Genomic DNA, 21,937 nt, shown 5'->3' with positions numbered 1-21,937 from the left:
TTTTAGTCACCTGACAAGGGCGTACCCCCAGCTTGACTTACTCATGCATGGTATACTCAGTGGTTTTTCTCAGCGAGATGCAACTGTTGTTGTCTGGCTGTAGCACAATTCTGACAAAAGGCAGCAACCCACTTGTGGGATGCAGAGTGGCATGGTGAGTGTCATTTTAAAAATACGTACCTAAATCTGATTAAGAGAGGAAAAAGAAGTGCAATTTAAAGAGGAGAATGAGTGTCTCTCTCAGAAATTCAATAAATCTGCATTTGGAATGATGAGAGTCCTATGCTGTGTTCAAGTGAAGCTTCTAAGCTCTTCAACTTGTTGAATACTTAATGCTTTTACTTTGAAATGTTCCTGTGAAAGCAAAAAACAACATTTCCTCTTCAGTCAGAATCACCATTTAGTTTTATTCATTTCATAAATCTTCAAGGAAGGTTTTACTTTTTCTGTTTGCTTACTCATTTTACAGAATATCTTACAAAGTTTTAAAACATTTTAATTACATTTTTTTAAAGAGGTGTAATTTTGATTGGGATACTGTGTGTATAATTGGAATTTGAAGGTTGTTTGCATCCCACTCAGATTGCTTATCATTTGTCCATTACATAATGTCTTTTCACATACCATATTTTCAACAAATAAATTGTTTTTTAATTTAAGATTTCGGTTATATGTTGCATTTGTACGGTGAAATACTACTAGTTTTCTGTTTGTATATTGTTCTCCACTCTCGTGTCTTCATTATTGTCGTACTTCCCTCCACATTCCTAAATCATACATCTCCTTTTATCATATTTTGTATTTTATCCACTCTTCTTCCTTTCATAATCTTTTTCTTTATTTCTGCATGTATTAACCAGAAGAAATGAAACAATCCTTAATGATCTGTTTTTTTTTCTATTTAGACAACAGATTAGGTATGCTCTGCACCAGATTGCAAAACATACATAAATTACATGTTCACATAAATCAAATAGATAATAAAGCTTACAGTTTAGTAAATTATGATATTTGAGCTGAGCACGTTGCACCCATGTCTTCAAGTGTCCCAGATTTTCAAAGATTTTAAATTAGTAAAGAGCATAAAACCACAATAATGTGCAGCGCAAGGTCTATGAGGTGAAATTTGCTATGAGAGCAGCAAAGTAATGGATGCTTTAGCTAAATTTATTTGACATGTTTTATTTCATACACTATAATTACCAACTGTAGTTGATGTCTTTGTGCTCAAATCCTTAAGCATAACATAGTGGCACTATCACAGCACTAAAAAACACACACACATTTTATGGTTATAATTACTGTTTTCAATCCCATTCATGCATCAGTTTTCCTTTGCAGGGCCACAGGGGAGCAGGAGCCTATCCCAGCTGGTGATGTGGTAAGAAGTGGGGTACACTCCAGACAGATCACAAGTTCATCACAAGGCAGAGAGACAACCAGTCTTACATTCCCTCCTACAAGCAGAGTCACTGTTCACTTACATTGCATGTTTTTGGACTGTGGGAGAACACCGGAGCACTCAGAGGGTACCCAGAGAGACACAGAGAAAATCCAAGCTGGGAGTTCCCAGAATTCAAACCCAGAGTCTTTGCGATGTGAGGCAACAGTGATAACCAACCAAGTGTCGCCTAATTGCTGTTTCAAAGTAATTATTTACTCTGTAACGTGTTAAGTGAAACTGAATGTTGTCTTTTATGGTTTTGTGTCTCTGTACACCTGTTGGTCTTTGTTTTTAGAGTTAGTCAAGATCTGCTGTCTGCTTGGTGAGACAGAAGCAGAAGTCCAGATGTAGGTTGTGACAGGAGGCCTCAACCCCCAGATGGGACGCTCAGCAGACATTGTCAGAGTTGACACACATCCACCCCTGTTCAAGCTGGGCAGGCCTGTTTGACCTGCATGCAGCATGCATTTGGTTTACCTCTGTGTAGACTGCTCATGCACAAAAGTCTACATAAGCATAGTTATGCTCATGATCACTAAGTATTATGGGCTGTCACCAGCGGTCACGAGCTCCCTTGGCGACCATGTGATTGGTATTTTTTTTTTCTTTCTTATCTTTTTAGGAGTTGCATATTATGGGATGTATGCTGCTACTGTTGGAATATTATGGTCTGCCTAGGAGGTGCAGGGAGGGGGGGGTGTCACCATGACAACGGAGTTGCTAAGGGGGCTGGGACTACTAGTGGAAAGGGGAAGGAGTGTGCATGCAATGAGCCCGGTGCATGCATGTCTAGCAGAGGTAGTGTACGTGTATGCGTGCGTGAGCCCGCGCGAGCGCGCGCCCGCCCGCCCGCACACGCGCGCATGTTGGAGGGGGTTGGGGGAAGGCTGAGTATTATGGTCTGTCCGTTGCGAGGTAACTATGCAGAGTCTTGTGTGGGAGGGGGGATTATTATGGGATGTCTGCCCCCTTTGTGTGTTTGTGAGGATGTTAGCTAAGCTCTGCCTTTAAGGTTGGGGCAGAGATAAGAGGGGCACGGATGACCGAGTTTTAGCTCGTTGACGGCTCATTTCCCCCCCCCCCAATTCGTTTATGACTGGTTCCGCCGGGATAAATGAATGAACACTAAATGACAACAACTGCTGCTCAAACTGTCTGACTTGTATTTAATTTCTGCACCGCGAGGGAGAGAGAGAGAGAGAGAGAGAGAGGGAGCACACCTCGACCCGGGACTATTCCATACACTACAGTAAGTTTTTAATGTGTGAAAATAGGCTTGAAATGCTTAAACTTTTCCGTGATGAATTATTTTAACTCCAGCTGCGCGTATTTGCCGCTCATAATTTGAAATTATGATGTATGCCACACTTCATTCACTCCTTTGTACCAAACATACCTGCAAATGGCATGCTGTTGATGCCAAAGCCTAGCTAATGCTGTTTATTCAACTTGTTTCAACACGCAGGTGGTTAATTAAAACCACACGAAAACAGTAAGAGACCAGCAAGGAGTGACCACCGACCAATGCCATTTTTTTTTTTATTTATGTCTTTCCAGCACCCCCCCCCCTCTCCCCTACTGGACACCCCCGGTCCACTCTCCTAACAGTCCCACGTCATTTTTCCCTCCTCCCTCGCCGACCGTGGAACAAGGTTTTAGCGTCAGGGGGGGGATTAATTCGACCAGCAAGAAATACAATTAAAACGCAGAGAACATGTCGGGGAGCGAGGATGAGAGGGGAGGCTTCAGACCCACGGATGAACACTCACTTCTCCACGGTAAGCTCGCTTTTTTCCCCCCCTGAACAAGGTCCATCTCTGTGTCACTTCAGCTCGCCGTGGCTAGCGTTAGCCTAAGCTAACCAGGAGTAGTCGGCTCGGGCCATCCGTCACCCGCCGTCATAGATTAGCTAGTTGGCTAACTTGTCAAGCAAAGTGAGGATTGTTTTGGTCTCATTTCCGGCATATTTCATTCATTAACCCACGTGTGTGTTTAGTGGAGTGCGGGTAGGGCTGTCAAAGTTTCACACACAGAACAGATAAGTTTTCTTTGCTGTTGTGGCATTCGCGTTGTGTGCGTGTGTGCGTGTGTGTGTGTGTGTGTTGTGTACGCACGCGCGTGCACGGAAGTGACCGTGTCGTGCCAGCGCGCGGCCGGGCTCCGTTCCTTCCGCGGGTGCAGCGGTAAGCCCGATCCGTGAACACGCCGTCATCTCCCGGCAAATGAAAGCATGTCACCCGCAGGAGAGGACGAGCCGGAGGATGCTGTGTCTGACGTAGACGAGGTACCCAAGTCCAAGAAAAAGAAGAAAGCTAAGAAGAGCAGCCGAGAGAACCGGAGTAGCAAGAGGCAGAGACCCATCAGAGAGGTCTGTGGCTTTTTTGTCCGCTTGTTATTTTAAAATGTTATCACCTTAGAATAAACATTTTATAAGCTTTGACCCGGCAAACAGTTCTGTAACTATCAACTCTCCACGTGGACTCCCGCTTGTGTAGTAGTCATTACAACAGGGAGGGAGTAAGTTTTAGGGATTACTTTGCAGGGCATGTAGAAATACTCAAATATTTATACAGAACATAGTTTTAATTGTTACATTGTAAGTGCACAAGAATCTTATCTTCTAAATTGTGATCTGGGTGTTCTGCTTATGAGCAGTCACCAGAATTAAAGTGGTTTGCTACTGAGCACTGTTACATTACTGTTACATCATTATTCAACAGCTGTTAGCATTTTAAAGTAAATATTTAAATAAAATGACACTGTCTCTAGCCTTGCAAATGTTTTTTTTTTTGGTTTTCATTGTCATCTTCATTGACAATTAAGCATTACCAGTGATTTTAAAACCAAGTCTTGGTTAACTTATATCTGTCAGCCAACCAGTGGATTTAAGGACTATTAAGTGGTGAATCTTGCAAAGACAGATGTAGCTTCTTTTTATCCCTATGCAGTTGCAAATTGTTGCTGAAATAAAATGAAGATGATGATGACATTAATTCATAATTTATGTGTTGTACAAATTGTCTAGTTCATCAAATTGGTCTGTGTCTCACAGGAGTTGCCACTTAGCTCTCCAGAGCATCTGATTGGAGTAGATGCAGCAGTGCATGATGTCGACGAAGGAGGTGTGCGGTCAGAGAGTGAGGGAAGTGATTATGCCCCTGGGAGGAAGAAGAAAAAACGCTCCAGCTCTGCCAAAGAAAAGAAGAAAACAGGTGCAGCAGCAGAGAAAGCAGGGTCATCCAGTTTGAAAAGCAAACGGAAAGATCCAGAACCAGATGATGATGAGGATGATGATGATGATTATCAGGTAAAAACTTGTTTATACTCAGCTGCAGGTCGGATAAAAACTTCCTTAGTGTTAACTTGACAAACTAACCTCCCCCCTGGCTGATCATATATTTCAGCCGAAAAGCTCCATCCAGCTGCTGGAAGCGTGGGGCATGAAAGATATCGACCATGTCTTTACTCAGGAAGACTACAACTCCCTCACCAACTACAAGGCCTTCAGCCAGTTTGTCAGGTCAGGAAACAGCTTTTACTTTTAAATTTATATAGTTTTCCTCATAATTAAGGACCTGTCTCTGTATTCATATAAAAATTATTACTTTCTATGTCATTCAATTTTGTTCTCAGGCCCTTAATTGCAGCTAAGAACCCAAAAATTGCTGTGTCCAAGATGATGACTTTAATGATGGCTAAATGGAGAGAATTCAGCACCAACAACCCTCTAAAGGTATTACAACTTACAAAGATGGAAATCTGACGTATAATGAATGAGACCTGGTGTTCATAATTGCTGTCCTTTTGTGAATGTGACAGTACAGAGTAGAATTTTCCACTCCGTTGTGTGTCTCTTTGTAGGGTTGTGCAACTGCCAATGCAGCCCTGGCAGCTGCCAATGTGGCTGCAGCTGTGGAGAGTATGGTGGTGGTGGGGACAGATGGGGGGGTAGAAACCAGTACTGCTGCGTCACCCACACCTGCTGCTGCCACTGCCCCAACGCCTGCTGTACCCCAAGAAGCCCCAGCACCCCCACTTCGCAAGGCCAAGACCAAAGAGGGCAAAGGTGAATAAGGATGAATTTGATTCTCAGACTTAATCTGATCATTATATGTGAGGATAAAGGTGTCTTTTCATTATGAATAGATTTATCTATGAGACATTGTTCTAATTATATTGATTAAGCTGTAATCTCTGTCTCCTCTTAGGTCCCAATGCTCGCAAGAGGTCAAAGCCCCCACCTAAGCCTCAGCAAAAGCCCAAGCCTAAGAAGGTGGCTCCACTGAAGATCAAACTAGGTGGCCTCAACAGCAAGAGGAAACGCTCCTCAGTAAGAAAAAGAGTTTGGCTTCACTCTGTGTTTGAAGACCAAACAAACCTTGAGAGTTTCAGTTATCTCCAGATTTCTCTGTTTCGCTGTTTCCCTGTCAGAGTGATGAAGATGAACCAGATGTTGACAGCGACTTTGAAGATGGGAGTTTCTCTGTGTCAGATGGCTCTAACCGTAGTAGCCGTCCAAAGAAAAAATCCAAGAATGCAAAGAAAAAGAAGAAAGGTTGGCCTGGACTTGTTACTAAAATAAAAACTCTGTTAGGTTGTTGATGCGTCAGTGAACGACCTGAGAACAACTTCACGCAGGAAGTTTTGCTTTGTGGAATAAGATCAAAGTCAAGGCCTGATTGTTTGAACGTTATTTCCTGTTGGTGTGTTCTCTTAGTGGAGGCAGACGACGGCGACGGCTACGAGACGGACCACCAGGACTACTGTGAAGTGTGCCAGCAGGGGGGTGAGATCATTTTGTGTGACACCTGTCCCAGAGCTTATCACATGGTCTGTCTGGACCCTGACATGGAGAAAGCACCTGAGGGCAAGTGGAGCTGCCCACACTGTGTGAGTGTTTTGAACTCACCTTTTAGTATGGAAATAGTACAAACAAAACAGGAAAAATACTGTGTCTGAAAAATAATTTATGAATGGAAAATTCCACTGGTGGCAGGTTTGATCACTGAAGGTGATTTCAACAAGTATTTGTGTTCTCTTTGTCCTCTGGCCCCATTTTGCTCATGGTCCTATCGAACCTCTCCTATTCCCCACCACACATTTCACCCCCCTCCCCCCCAACCCTTCCATTTCCTATTCTTATCCCTCCCCTCACGCTCCGTCCCTTCCTGCACCATGGCTCCACACGCAAATATGCACACGCACGCTATGCCCCACCCCTCACCCCCCACCACACACACGCACACTCCCCCCCCCTGGCTCTCTCGAAAATCACCCCACACCCCTCCCTTTTTCCTTTCACTCCATTCCTCATATCTTCTCTGCCTGTCTGCCCCCCTCCCCCTCCCCCTCACCTCCTCCTTCCGTTTGTAATCCTGCCACCAGGAGAAGGAGGGGATCCAGTGGGAGGCCAGAGAGGATCTCTCCGAAGTCGAAGGGGAGGATGAGGAAGACCGTAGGGATGAAGGGGTGGAGGAAGAAGATGACCACCACATTGAGTTCTGCCGAGTGTGCAAGGATGGAGGGGAGTTGCTGTGCTGTGACACCTGCCCCTCCTCCTACCACATTCACTGCCTCAACCCTCCTCTCCCTGAAATTCCCAATGGTGAATGGATCTGCCCCCGCTGCAAGGTGAGAGCTGTGCACTGGTGCATATGAGTTGGTGTGTGTGCACGGATTTCATCTTTTGCATACTGTCAGTATTTTAGGTAAACCATCATGGCAGTCTTTTTTTCCCCCTTTTTTTCTTTTTCGTATCTTTTCTTTTTTGTTGATTTAGTTCATTAATAAAAAATATATCCTTAATTATTTCTTCTCTTCCTATGGTGTAACAGTGTCCACCGATGAAGGGTAAAGTCCAGAAGGTTATAACATGGAAATGGGGTGAACCACCAGCCCCCACGCCTGTCCCTCGGCCTGCTGACCTACCTGCTGATAAACCTGATCCGCCACCACTGACGGGGCGCAGAGAAAGGGAGTTCTTTGTCAAATGGTGCAATATGTCCTACTGGCACTGCTCCTGGGTGCTGGAGTTACAGGTACCGTTAGATTGGACTTCTTTTTATTTCCTACATGTATAAACACAAAATAAATAGACTAAACCATCGGTTCTCTTTTTCTCCCTGCTGCACCCTCTTAGCTGGAGCTGAACTGCCAGGTGATGTTCCGCAATTACCAGAGAAAGACTGACATGGATGAACCTCCACCCGTGGATTTTGGAGGTGACGTTGATGATGACAAAAGTACAAAGAGGAAGAACAAAGACCCTCTATTTGTTCACATGGAGGAGGAGTTTTACCGTTTTGGAGTCAAGATGGAGTGGCTGATGATTCACCGCATCCTAAACCACAGGTAACGAACGCATGTACAATCTCATTTGAAATAATACATCATCTATAAGAAGTTCATAGTCAAATTCTTTGCTCTGAAGGTGTGAAGTTATAAGACTACATTACGGTTAAACAACTTTTCTTTATCTTTGTCATCTTAGTGTTGATAAAAAGAATAACGTACATTACTTGATAAAATGGAGAGATCTGCCGTATGACCAGTCAACCTGGGAAAGTGAAGACATGGACATCCCTGAGTTTGACACCTACAAGCAGACATACTGGAATCACAGGTGTGCAGAGATTTAATAAATGTCTGATCAATGCAACTGAGAATAGATTTTACATCACATACTATTATATTCTTTCAGGGAGCTAATGGTGGGTGAGGAGGGCAGACCTGGTAAAAAGCTGAAGAAAGCTGTCAAAGTCAAGAAGGCAGAGCGACCACCTGCTAATCCTGTTGTGGATGTAAGTATTTTGAAACTATTTCCGAACCTAGTTTTGATTATTTATCCATATGTGTAGGTTTTATAATGGACCAATAAGTCAGGTGATGCAGTATTGATCAGGACACAGGAGGACTTAATCTTCCTCTTTCTTCCCTCCAGCCCACTATCAAATTTGATCGCCAGCCTGAGTACCTGGACAGCACTGGAGGAACTCTTCATCCTTACCAGCTGGAGGGATTGAACTGGCTCAGGTTTTCTTGGGCTCAGGCCACAGACACAATCCTTGCAGATGAGATGGGTTTAGGCAAGACTGTACAGACTGCAGTTTTCCTCTACTCATTGTACAAGGAGGTGAGAATTGTTTTCTTTTCAGATTCTGCTGACTTTGGTATGCTTTGTGTATTTTACATGGTTAATGCTGCCTTGAAACGTGTATGTGATAAAATATAGATGAATAACATTTTATGAATGGCGTTATCTGCAAGTTGTTTCGTCCTTACTGATTTGTCCAGTCTGTCCTCCCATAGTTATGAGTACGGTGGGTTTCAGACATGTGACACACAATAACTCTGTCCATTTAAAGGGGGTGGGTTCAAAGTAAAGAACTCTATCCTAAAGGCAGGACAGGACAAGTGCAGTTTCTAACATAACTACCCTCTTGTAGTTTGTCTGAGAAACTACAGCTGAGGCTCGGGAGGTTGTTCACTGACAACAGGGTTTGGTAGTTCAGTGCACATGAGCATCCGCCGATGTGTTGCATGGAAAGGCCCTCATCCTCGAATTTCTCCCAACACGCCATCACCTGTAAAGTTCTTCGGATAAAAAGAGTACAAATGGCCTATAAATAACTTTTTTCCATGCTGACTTCATCTTCTCCTATTGCAGGGTCACTCCAAAGGTCCCTTCCTGGTTAGTGCTCCCCTGTCTACCATAATTAACTGGGAGAGAGAGTTTGAGATGTGGGCCCCTGACATGTACGTGGTGACCTACGTTGGGGACAAAGACAGCAGGGCTGTCATTCGGGAGAATGAATTCTCTTTTGAGGGAAATGCCATTAGAGGTGGAAAAAAAGCATCCAAGATGAAGGTAAGGGGCAAATAAGCAATAGTGATGCAAGTATGTCAATCATACAAGACCAGAGAATGAAGTAGAGTTAGTGATTTCTTATACTTCTACTTAGGGCGGCAGTGGCTCAGTGGTAGAGCGGGTCGTCCTATGATTTAAGATCGGCGGTTCGATTCCCGCTCCCACCCCCCAAAAAAAAACCCGGAGGTGAGCTGACAGTGGGAGGTGTCAGCTCACCTCCGGAGCACTGCCAAGGCACCCTTGAGCAAGGTGCCGTCCCCTTTACAAATTTTTCATTTGAGGCGCACCAAGAAGGAGCTGCCTGCCACTCTACCTCCCCTGCATGCCTACAGGGGCCTGTACTCACAAATATATATGTATGCATGCGTTTGAATCAGTAGCTAGAGTGTGCGTTCTTAATTTCCCTTCGGGGAACAAACCAGTATATAAAATTTAAAAAATTAAAAATTCATCACATCAGTCTCTGGCACGTAAAGTGCTCAGGGATATTTTTGATGAGGAACAACAACATGAGGAGCAGCAGAAACCCTCTCATGGAGGCTAGACATATGTGGTGGTGGTGGCTGATGATGCTGATGAGCCTGAATAAATGATAAAGCTGTTGAATCTGTGAAGACTGCTGATGATGGGGAGCTGGAGGGTGGCTCAAAACACCACTAAAGACAGCAAAAGATTCATATTTAAGAATGCAGGCTAACAATTTAGGTATGTCACTATCCTACTAGTTTGATGTGACAGACTAAGACGATGAGAACAGGAAATTAAGGCATAGGATGTGTGAGAGAAATGAAGGACAGGATGAAAACAGGAATACAGTTGTCTTACTGCCTGATCTTACTTCCTCCTGATCCTTTTATTTGGCCATTTATTGCTCACTATGTTTTTGCATTACAGAAAGACTCCCCAGTCAAGTTCCATGTCCTGCTGACATCCTATGAGTTGATCACCATTGACCAGGCTGCACTAGGCTCCATTGAATGGGCCTGTCTGGTTGTGGACGAGGCTCACAGACTCAAAAATAATCAGTCAAAGGTGAGAACATCAGCTGAGTTTCCACTTCATGGTATTGGCTCTACTCGACTCGACTCATTTTTACAATCAGATACTTTTGTGGTTGTTTTCCATTAGAGGACGGTACTGCTTCAGTGTAGGTGGTTGTCATAGTGATGCCTTGCAGTACTGCCGTGATGTCATCTTCAGTGCGATACACACCTTTGTCCAGCTCATACGATCTTTTCGGCAGTTACGAAAGAGAGAAACATCGGAACCTTAGCAGACATGAATAAAAAACGGCTGACCATAAAAATACTTAAAAAAGGGTTTGTGGTATGCAGGGTATTTAGTTTGTGCTCCACATTGATGATGCTATGATGTCTGTCCAGTCAGTGGTCTGCAGTATTTCCGCATCACCTATTAGTGCCTGATCAGCGTATTTGAAACCTTGATTGCAGTAATGCCAAAAAAATAGGTTGCAAGTATTGGATACTTAAAAGTAGTGCAAATACCATGAAAGGTGGGTCAATCTATTCCATGTCATGGAAACTTGACAGTAGAATGCTTGAGCAGAAATGTCTAGTTATTTTAATTTATTCATGCTTTGTTTCAAATGGACCCCTTGTTATCAAAAAAAATTCTGATTTACACCTGAACCACAGCTGTGTTAAATCCAAAACATTTTTTCGCATCTCCTTCTCTCTGCCTGTTATTAGTTCTTCAGAGTGTTGAACAACTACCCACTGCAACACAAACTGCTGCTAACTGGTACTCCGCTTCAGAACAACCTAGAGGAGCTGTTCCACTTGCTGAACTTCCTGACCCCAGAGAGATTCAAGTCAGTAGCCCCATATGTGATCGTGGAATATGTGGCAGCTTTGCAGACAGAATGAATACACCCACACTTTCCTTATAAATATTCATTTTTTTTCCTTTGTTTTTTTTTTGGTACTCTTTACAGCAACCTGGAAGGGTTTCTGGAGGAGTTTGCAGACATTGCCAAAGAGGACCAGATCAAGAAGCTTCACGACATGCTTGGACCACACATGCTTAGAAGGCTGAAGGCTGATGTTTTCAAGCACATGCCTTCAAAGACTGAGCTCATTGTTCGAGTGGAGCTCAGCCCCATGCAGAAGTGAGTGACAAGATATTAAACATCACCAATATATTATTACAGTTGTTTGAATATGAAAACTTAAAAAACAAATCCATCCAGAATTCTCATCTATAATTTTGAACAACTCTACAATTTGTCCTCATACAAAGACAGGTAGTTATTAGCCTTCGAACAGAATTTTTTCTGAGAGCTTGTTCATCAGTTGAATTGTTGTAAATTGATTTTTATTAAATTCCAGTTTATAATTGCCATATGAGCTCATTCAAATGCCATTACTACTCTACATACAAAAGCACTATTCCCTCAGGCTTTTTTTTTTACTAATACTACCTGTATTAAAAACAAACAAACAAAACGTCTGTGGAATATTTTCCATTGTGCATTCTCTGACATTTCTTTTTCTTCATTATAAACCAGGAAATACTACAAGTTCATCCTCACTCGTAACTTTGAGGCTCTGAACACTCGGGGAGGAGGAAACCAGGTTTCTCTGCTCAATGTGGTGATGGACCTGAAAAAGTGTTGCAACCACCCCTACCTTTTTCCTGCAGCTGCTACAGTACGGTCCAAATCTTTTTCATTCACTTTTATATAAACATGACTTCTTTCAGGGGGTGCATGTTGTGTGATATCTTGACCTATTAGTTAGTGTTCCTTAATATAATGTTTTACAATGGATTATGGTGTCAGTTTATCCAAACTTTTCCTCTGGATTGCAGGAGGCACCAAAACTTCCAAATGGCATGTATGAGGGCAATGCTCTGACCAAGTCTTCAGGAAAGCTGATGCTGCTCCAGAAGATGATGAGGAAGCTGAAGGAAGGTGGACACAGGGTTCTTGTCTTCTCCCAGATGACCAAAATGTTAGACCTCCTGGAGGACTTCCTGGAGAATGAGGGTTACAAATATGAGAGAATTGATGGAGGAGTCACTGGAAACTTGAGACAAGAAGCCATTGATCGCTTTAATGGTTGGTCCTGGAAATATTTTATTTTTTAAAATCAGTTTTCAGTAATGCCTTCAGTGCCAAAAGGTTCCTTCTCCACATGCCTGTTTTTCTGTTTATTCAAACAGCTCCCGGTGCCCCCCAGTTTGCTTTCCTCCTCTCTACCAGAGCTGGTGGTTTGGGCATCAATCTCGCCTCTGCTGATACTGTTATCATCTATGACTCTGACTGGAATCCTCACAATGATATCCAGGTATGGAAACACCTCCCATCCATGTCAGCATGTATGTTTATGATGGGGCGATCTGTAATGATGCTGTTTGTTTCACACTTGTGCGTTTGTAGGCGTTCAGCAGGGCTCATCGAATTGGCCAGAACAGGAAAGTGATGATTTATCGATTTGTTACCAAAGCCTCTGTCGAGGAGAGGATAACACAGGTCTGTGTAGAAAAAGGAAAAAAAGACGCAAGAATTCTGTGACCTTTTTCTTGACCTTGTGTGTCATTTGTCGACTGCTTTCCACTAGGTGGCGAAGAAGAAGATGATGCTCACTCATCTGGTGGTGCGACCTGGTCTTGGCTCCAAGACAGGCTCCATGTCCAAGCAGGAGCTTGATGACATCCTGAAGTTTGGAACTGAAGAGTTATTCAAAGATGAAGTTGGAGAGGGTGAGTTGACTTCAACCCACAGCCGGAGGCTTTTATTTCTGATCGGTGACATTTATTTTGTATTTCATTTTACTATAAAAATTCAAAATTGCACCATAATTGCACAATAATTTCAGCTGTGAGAAAATGGCTCATGTGTGATGAAATTCAAAGGTCTGTGATTGATCTGACCCACAAGGCAAATTATAGTTGACATTTTTACAATCCAAATAAATCTGATTTTGAGCTTTCTATTGTTTTATACCATTAATATTTATAACAGCTCTCATTTCATAGTTAAATTAACTTTAATATACCGCACCATGCTTTCTTATGCCATCATGTAAACAGGATGCTAACCGGTTTGGATATTGGTGATAGAAGACGAGTATTGGGATTATTTCACCCTTGGATGTCTGATTTTGTTTCCTTCTTCATTTGGTTTACTTTACTTTCAGGAGACAACAAGGAGGATGACAGCAGTGTCATCCATTACGATGACCATGCAATCGACCGTTTGCTGGACAGGAACCAGGATGCTACCGATGACACTGAGTTACAGAGCATGAATGAATACCTCAGCTCCTTTAAGGTGGCTCAGTATGTGGTCAAAGATGAAGACGATGAGGTATGAGTGCTTCTACAAGTGTACAAGTCTATAACTGAATAAAACAAAACTGTTTCAGTCAGTCAAAAGGGGGCTGTCTAATAATGTTCCTTTGCTGAGCTTTGACTTGAGTGTTGTTTTATTGTGTGTTTAAGTGTGTTTAGATCTGTGTATTGTATATTTTGAGTATCATCAAAGGATTTAGAATACTAAATCTATGGGCTTTAAGTGCATCTTTAAGATATTTTGTAATAACCAATGCCAAAAACAATTCGATCTTAACACTAAAATGTATTATTTAAAAAGTATTCTTCCCTGTTCTCAAGGAGGAGGAGATAGAAAGGGAGGTGATCAAGCAGGAGGAAAGTGTTGACCCTGACTACTGGGAAAAGCTGCTCCGTCACCATTATGAGCAGCAGCAGGAGGATCTGGCCCGAAATCTGGGCAAAGGCAAAAGAACTCGAAAGCCAGTCAACTATAACGATGGCTCCCAAGAGGAACGAGGTATAAGACAGGGTACAGAACAATACATAATGCAACCTCTTCTTGTGTGTGAGTGTGTATTGTGAAGTGCTGTTGGTTGTCATGTGTTTGTGTGGTGTTGGTGTAACGTCGTCGGAGAACCAGTCAGTGCATGGCACGTTTTGTGCATTTAGAAGCATGTTGTGTGTTATTTAGAAATGTATTTGTTTTTAAGATGAAACATGTTTAAACATTTTGGATCTTGAAGATATTTCTATAAATGATTATAAAGTTTTAATCAAAGTTTTTTAAATCTGCAGCACAGAGTGATATGTAAAAAGCTGCTTGTAATCATTAGATTGATGCACACTAAATAACCAGAATAAGACTAAATGTGTTTTAAGATCCTGATCAAAATACAATCTGCAGTCATTAGGAAAAAATACTCAAAGGTAAAGATGATATTGCATACATTTTCCTGTTTGATTGTTGTAACTGAGAACGAGGAGAAGCATCATATTTTGCAGGATAGAGAAGATTAGAATCAAAACGACTTCACAGAAGGGTCAAATTTTTTCATCTGAAACAAACAGCCTCCACATTTGTGATGAAATCAGCCTTTTCCATTTAATAAGAGTTTTTTATGGCTGTAAATGGATTAGATTAGATTAAATTAGATTACGCTAGATATCATGAAGTCTTATTTGTCAGAAGATACAATGATGCCGCATATAATATTTGCACTTAAAAGTTGTGCCGTAAATGATGACTAAGCATGTCATCATATTTTACTGATTAAAAACCCGAACAAAAACTTAAACGATATGAACCCCCCCCCCCAATCTATTGTGGCCCACTTTAAATTGATGTAATTTCAGGTGAGTACAGAATTACAAAGAAATCACCTGAAAAACATTAAAATGTTTCTGAGATTTTTTAAAAAAAATAAACAGTTCCTTAGTTAAAACATTCAAATAAAAGGTAATTGTGTTGATACAAATAAACTGGTGCGGCCTTTCTAATCGATTTTTTTTAGATTTTAGATTAAATTATTCCCTTTGCTTGTTGATATAAAAACGTAGTTCTGAAGCAGTGTCTCCCTCTTCTGGCCAACATTTTGTTTGATGTTGATTTCAAAGCTTCTTTACTGGGAGTGCAAATCTAGTTTATCTCATCTACCAGAAAGATTCTGTACAAGTTGTGAAGGGATTTTTACCTTTTTATTTTCCTCTTCATCAGTCTTCGTCTCTGCTCTCCCTACAGACTGGCAGGAGGATCAGTCTGATAACCAGTCTGACTACTCGGTGGCCTCGGAGGAAGGAGATGAAGATTTTGATGAACGCAGTGAAGGTAAGGTTCACCAAGACTGTTCTTAAGAGAAGAGGCATGTGTGAGTATGCTAACCTGTGAATGCATTCACCACTGTGAAAAAGTAGTCATTGAAAAAGTGAGAACTTCCTTTTAGTAAGGAACCTACTCTCTGAGCCCCAGTTTTTCAAAAACTAACCGCTTTCACTAACTGCCCCTACAGATGCTAATTCAGATTCAGACGACAGCTATGATATCCTCTTTGACAACATCTACGACTATTCAGGAAACAGAACTTGTAGCTGCATCGTCTGCTCTGGGCGTAGAAAGGCAAGGAAAGACAGAAAGAAAAAGAACCAGAAGAAAACAGAAGCAAAGAAAAATGAATTATAAATTAGAATGAACAGTGTCTCTGCCAACACAACACTTTAAACAGATTTATATCAAAGCACCTGTCATGTTTTGAAGTACATTGAATGTGTTTCTCTCATGATTGTTTCAGAATATATAATATTCTTTAAGTTAATTGAAGTACAGTATTATTGTGCACTTTGTTTATAAGCCCCAATCACTGGATATGTTTGCATCAATTGTTTCCGGTTCTAATCAGGTATGGCTCTGTTGACTAAGTATCATTAAATGCGATGTATAACAAGACTGCTTTCAGTTGTAAATGTTCTGAAAGCTTTACGCTTGAAGGAGAAGCATTTAATGTAGAAGTGCCGAGGGAGAGATTGTGAGGAGGGACGACTGGAGCAAGAAAAGAATGTGCCCTGATGATCCGTAAGTGGAACATCTTCAGCAGCTTTAGGACACTAAGGACACATGACGATACATCAGAGTTGTTGGTTTTTGTTGTTGTTGTTTTTTTCAAAATTTTCATGGCTTCTGTGAAATGCACTGCCTGCAATGTAGAATGAACGTGACACAGACTAATTGTGTTCTTCTGGTTTTAAGCCAACGCCCGCAGACCGAACCGCAAAGGGCTCAGGAACGATCGCGACAAACCCCTTCCCCCACTGCTGGCCAGAGTTGGTGGAAACATCGAGGTGAGTCCCCACAGAATAAAAAGTAATCGGCACAAAATAAACTAACCGTGATTAACTCATTGGCTGCCGGGGCTTTGTAGTATTTCATTTATTTTGGCGGACTTTTCCAATGACATTTCTTGACCCATCGCAAGATGCTCACTGGTGCGCGCGGACGTACTCAATCTTTGTTGCATCGTAAGCTTCAGCAACTTCACCATCCTCTGTTCCGTTACTGGATCAGTCGTCCTTACACTAAATTTCATTATTAGAAATCAAATTTTCACTGACAAGCTTCGTCAGCCTGTCCCCCCAGCCGGTTGGAAAACATTATTGACGTCTTTGGATGTCGTTGGAAGTTAAGTGAGTTAATGTGTTTAAAGGTGTTGGTTAACATACTGTTTTTGCTAATAATTATTTAATTTATTTTAAATCAGGTTTTGGGCTTCAATGCACGCCAGAGGAAAGCGTTCCTGAATGCAGTGATGCGTTATGGGATGCCTCCCCAGGATGCTTTCACCAACCAGTGGCTGGTCAGGGACCTCCGAGGGAAGTCTGAGAAAGAATTCAAGTTAGTCTTTTTTTCTACTGCCTTGTAAATTAAATCTTGATACATTTTTATCTAATTGATATTGTGAATTGTCATTACATTTTTTTCCTATTGTTTCCATGGTAATTTAGTAAGGTAAGGTAATTTAGAAGGATTTTGTCTTCATCATTTTTAGCAAACATTACACCTAGACGTCATAAAACACACCAGACATGTTTTGTAGTTTTTGCAAATTTTGAAGTTTTTGCAAATTTTGTGTGCTTTCCATGGAAATACTATTTTAGAGCTTTTCAGCTTTTCTGTGGGAGGATGACTTTCAGGAGACTTATAATGGTTCTCCTTATCATATCTCCAAAAAGTAAATACACCACTCTAGATTCTGCAAAGGAACTGACAAAATGTTATTCTATCCTATACTGGTGAATGGCTTGGTCTATTTTTTATGTAATATATTCATCATTTTAACCCCACGACCCACGACAGCAGAAGAAGCTGGGGAAGAATGAACGAATGAATGAATATTTATCATTTTCTTTGATTTGAAGTCTGCTTTCTGTGCCATGCTAGCTGAGGTTTTGATATTTCCCAAATTCATTTAACGGACACCCCTCCACCTTCTTCACATGTGTTTGCAGGGCCTATGTGTCTCTGTTCATGCGTCACCTTTGTGAGCCGGGGGCTGATGGAGCAGAGACCTTTGCAGATGGTGTCCCACGGGAGGGTCTGTCAAGGCAACACGTGCTCACCCGCATTGGCGTGATGTCACTCATAAGGAAAAAGGTAATTTACCAGTTAGAGAAGACACTGTGGTTTGAGATGGTGGAGTCACTGAGTTATGGCCTCACATATTTACATGTTGATTTGCAGGTGCAGGAGTTTGAACATGTGAACGGTCAGTGGTCGATGCCCTGGATGGCAGAGCTGGAGGAAAATAAAAGGGCTGCAGCTTTGGCTGCAGGTGAAGACTCAAAAACTCCTTCGACTGGGACGCCAGCAGACACACAACCCAACACTCCTGTCCCAGGTGCACAAACACACATACACCAATCTCATGCTCAGTATTGTATTATCATAACAAATATGTAAATATGTACCGTGTATGTGTACTTTATACTATATTATTTTCATGGTGCACACACAGTACTGAAGCTGAGCTCGTACAGAGAGACATAATAACTGGCCATAAGATGCATTTTCAACCATATTCAAACGTTAATTTTCAAAATAATTTGTGACAACAGCCTATAAATAATAATCTCCTTTTGAAGATGTTGCTGACATGTTTGTTCTGTTTTTCAGAAGATTTGTCTAAATCAGATGACAAAGAAGACATGAAGAAAGAGAGCGAGGATGGTAAAGGAGCCAAAAAGGGAAAAGATCCCGAGGTAAACTCGGTTTTTATAATCATCACGCACATTTTTATTTTTCGGAACAGTCAAGTTCGATTTATCAGATTGAAAATTGAACCTTGCTCGCCCCCAGATTATTGAAATCCCAGATGAGTCTGAAAAATCCCCTGGCCTTGAAAAGAAAGAAGGAGATGAAGTCTCCACTGCAGTGAAGGAAGAGAAAGAGAAGGACGCGGGAAGTGGGCACCAAAGCCAAGGGAGTGAAGCTGGAGATGTTGGCAAAGAGAAAGAGGAGAAAGAAAAGACTTCAGAGCTGGAGAAGGACACTCCTGCTGAGGTCAAGAGTGAAATTTGGGATGGCAAAAAGGATACAGAGGAGGACAGGGTGAAGGGTGAGTTAAATGTGCAAGTTGTTTTCAAGTAAGCCCCATTCTCTTTAGTTTTCGGTCATAACACTGCATCTCTGTCTACAGCTGAGGAGGGAAAAGATGAGAAGAACGACACAGTTTTGCTGACAGAGGAAAAGAAAGGTAAGCACATGCAAACATTCACACTTAGAAATAAAAGCATGGCGTCATCTTGAATTAGTTATTAATTTTGCACTCAAATATTTTTCACAACTGAATTTTACCCTCGTCTCCATGTTTTTTTTCCTCACAGAACAAAAAGAAGAGAAGGATGTAGTTAAATCAGACGAATCTGGAAAACTGCAGAATGGAGAGAACACCAAAGAAGGAGCGACAGCTGCACTGGTGGTTAACATCAGTGAGGAGAAGAAAAAAGCCACCAAGCAGAGGTTCATGTTCAACATCGCTGATGGAGGATTCACAGGTGAACACACAAAGAACTCCTCTCTGTCTCTATTCTTCTGTCCACTTAGATTCTATTCTTTGACTTTTTTCTCTTCCTTTTCAGAGCTCCACTCTCTGTGGCAGAATGAGGAGAGGGCAGCCACCGTCACCAAGAAGACTTTTGAGATTTGGCACCGTCGCCATGACTACTGGCTGCTGGCTGGCATTATACAGTATCCTTGTAAAATGGAAAAAAGTGGTTGTTTTTTTTTGTTGCTTTTTGTTAGTTAAAACTAGCAGAAGAGGTCTGTAAAGCCTACTTGAGAAAATAAGTATATTCTAATCCTCACTATAGTAGAGAGTTGTTACACTTGACCTCAGCGTCTCTCAGGCATGGCTACGCTCGGTGGCAGGACGTGCAGAACGACGTGAGGTTCGCCATCCTCAATGAACCTTTCAAAGGTGAAATGAGCAGAGGAAACTTCTTGGAGATCAAGAACAAGTTTCTAGCCCGCAGGTTCAAGGTGAATTAAGAACACTATAATGATTTCCCTTTGTCTGTATTTCTGTCATATCTCATCAGGCATCTCGTGTTTCTTCATTTACTGTGTAGTTATTAGAACAGGCCTTGGTGATTGAAGAGCAGTTGCGTAGGGCAGCCTACCTGAACATGACAGAAGACCCGGCCCACCCTTCCATGGCTCTCAACACTCGCTTCAGTGAGGTGGAGTGTCTCGCCGAGTCCCACCAGCACCTCAGCAAGGAGTCTATGTCTGGAAACAAGCCTGCCAATGCGGTTTTACATAAAGGTAAAACATGAAGATGACAAGACAAGTTTAATGAAGGTTTTCATGTTCCTGGAAAACTGAGATCAATCTTCCTTCGTGGCAGGAAATTGCAGTATTCTTCACCATGAAATAATGTGCCATTTACTCAAATTGTAATGATAATTTTCTGAGGTTATGTATAACAGTTTTTGAATAAGAACAAAACGAAGCTTAGACTGTAAATCTGTTGGTGTGAAACAGGCAAAAGGGGACTGTAATATAAACACAAATCATTTCTTTATGGGCCTTAATTATAACTCCTAACCTCTGATGCAGCTTTTTATTACCACTCTAGGAAATAAACACTCCCAACTACTATCTGACTGGAGCCTGATACTAAAATTTAACCAGACATAAAATGACCTAAAACCTAAAATGGTCCTTCATTTATATTATAATAAAGTTGATCATGGTTCATTTTGTTGTGTTTCCAGTTCTTAAACAGCTGGAGGAACTGCTGAGTGACATGAAGGCTGACGTCACACGTCTCCCTGCGACCATCGCCAGGATACCCCCTGTCGCTGTGCGGCTCCAGATGTCTGAAAGGAACATCCTGAGCCGATTGGCCAGCCGTGGCCCTGAGGTCACCTCCCAGACCCAATCACAGACGTCACAGCAGATGCAGGTGCCTCGTTGACCAATTACCCAGTCTGCCTCACTTTCACTGACCGAGGCCAGTCGCTCTCACCTCACCGCCATGTAGCAGACCTCCCCTCCCCAACCACCTTGTACAGTACAGTCAAATTCATCCACGTTCTGACCCACAACCCGTCACCAGACTCTGGAAGAGCATCAGTTGTGCTGCTTTATTGAAAAGACTGAAACTATAGATGTAGGATGGGAGTGAATGGAAGAATTAAGTTTTCCGCTACAGGCTATTTACAAGCCTTTCTCCTCCACTGGGATTCCAATTCAACTCTCAACCTGAGCAGGAAAGCAAGAAGCGTGACCATTCTGTCAAACCAGTGTATATAAGTAAATGTATCATGAGGCTAATGAGGCTCGTCGGGAGAAGCAGCAGCAGCAGCAGCATGTTTGGAGTTTATTGGTGCTTTCTAGTAATATTTGGATTATAAAAGAATTCAAGGGATTTTGCTGTTCAGATTGTGACTTTTTTTAACAGTCATTCGATTCCTCTATGTGTGTGTGTGTGTGTGTGTGTGTGTGTGTGTGCATGTGTGTGTGCGTGCACACACCTCTCTACGTGCTTGCGTGTGCGTGTGGTGAGAAAGAGTGCTTGTGTTGTGTGAGTGTGTGACTCCTGTATGTATAAAATAGGGCATAATAATGTGCACCTCTACTGCAGAATGCTCCTGACACTGAGACTATTACTGTCGTTTGTATGAGTCAGTCGGGTTTTACCCCCTCCTGCATCGTTGCCCTCCATCCCAAACCTCTACCTCTTTCGTCAGGTGACCCGATCCGGGAGCAGCGCTCTATGCTCAGCCCTAACCAGCACCTCAACATTCCTATCTGTGCCACAGATTTGCTCCCTGGAAACTTGTGTGTCTGCCCAAAATATGGACAGGCTATAGCTCCACAGCTTGTAGGTACAGTAAATAGGAGTTTTGAGAACGATGGCAATCTTAATTTAATTGCTTACTGTCTGTTATGTTGTTTTACATTACTGAATATTATTACTATGGTTAACAACTTATTGTTTCTATTGTTGCTGTTTGTTTTTATGGTATACAATAAAAAGTCAACTGTTTTTCAAGGTTGTTGATTCTTTTAAGGAAATCTACATGTCCGCTATCATCGTAAGCCACCACTCTGAGTCAGAAGGGAATATTTCAACAATTAGAGACAATCAGACAATTCATGGAATTTGTGGCAGAACAAATAATTAATACAACTGGCCTTTGTGATCCTTACAACTTTTTGGTGAAGTTCTAACAGGATTTTTGAAGTTTTGAATGATGTGGGCGGCATGGTGGCGCAGTGGTTAGCGCTGTCGCCGCACAACAAGGCAGTTCCCAGTTCGAGTCCAACTCTGTTCTGG

General features: G+C 42.1%; 1 protein-coding gene across 3 annotated transcripts; it reads left to right on the top strand.

Annotated features, from left to right (window-relative positions):
• The first annotated feature begins 85 nt into the window (after window positions 1–85).
• Window positions 86–21,646, top strand: chd4b (chromodomain helicase DNA binding protein 4b). 3 transcript variants are annotated; one of them, XM_068323155.1, is made up of 41 exons: window positions 86–154; window positions 1,342–2,693; window positions 3,002–3,222; window positions 3,688–3,812; window positions 4,497–4,751; window positions 4,849–4,964; window positions 5,078–5,177; window positions 5,306–5,510; window positions 5,653–5,774; window positions 5,876–5,999; window positions 6,162–6,334; window positions 6,830–7,075; window positions 7,279–7,482; window positions 7,584–7,795; window positions 7,935–8,066; window positions 8,145–8,244; window positions 8,385–8,576; window positions 9,111–9,311; window positions 10,206–10,343; window positions 11,021–11,142; window positions 11,266–11,439; window positions 11,839–11,980; window positions 12,141–12,390; window positions 12,495–12,619; window positions 12,712–12,804; window positions 12,893–13,034; window positions 13,472–13,641; window positions 13,947–14,124; window positions 15,346–15,432; window positions 16,348–16,439; window positions 16,856–16,989; window positions 17,604–17,748; window positions 17,836–17,992; window positions 18,268–18,353; window positions 18,451–18,709; window positions 18,791–18,847; window positions 18,978–19,148; window positions 19,233–19,341; window positions 19,500–19,632; window positions 19,722–19,917; window positions 20,370–21,646. In XM_068323155.1, exons 3-41 carry the CDS (start codon window positions 3,159–3,161, stop codon window positions 20,570–20,572), a joined length of 5,934 nt encoding a protein of 1,977 aa, XP_068179256.1. In that variant the 5' UTR covers window positions 86–154; window positions 1,342–2,693; window positions 3,002–3,158; the 3' UTR covers window positions 20,573–21,646. The 3 variants fall into 3 exon arrangements, with proteins under 3 accessions (XP_068179256.1, XP_068179254.1, XP_068179255.1); XM_068323153.1 differs by having other exon boundaries at window positions 15,322–15,432; XM_068323154.1 differs by having other exon boundaries at window positions 13,947–14,136.
• The last annotated feature ends 291 nt before the right edge of the window (window positions 21,647–21,937 follow it).

The sequence above is a fragment of the Antennarius striatus genome, chromosome 9, assembly GCF_040054535.1.
Source record: "Antennarius striatus isolate MH-2024 chromosome 9, ASM4005453v1, whole genome shotgun sequence".
Taxonomy (NCBI): domain Eukaryota; kingdom Metazoa; phylum Chordata; class Actinopteri; order Lophiiformes; family Antennariidae; genus Antennarius; species Antennarius striatus.
Note: the sequence above shows the minus strand (reverse complement) of the source record. Positions and strands in the feature narration are given on the sequence as shown.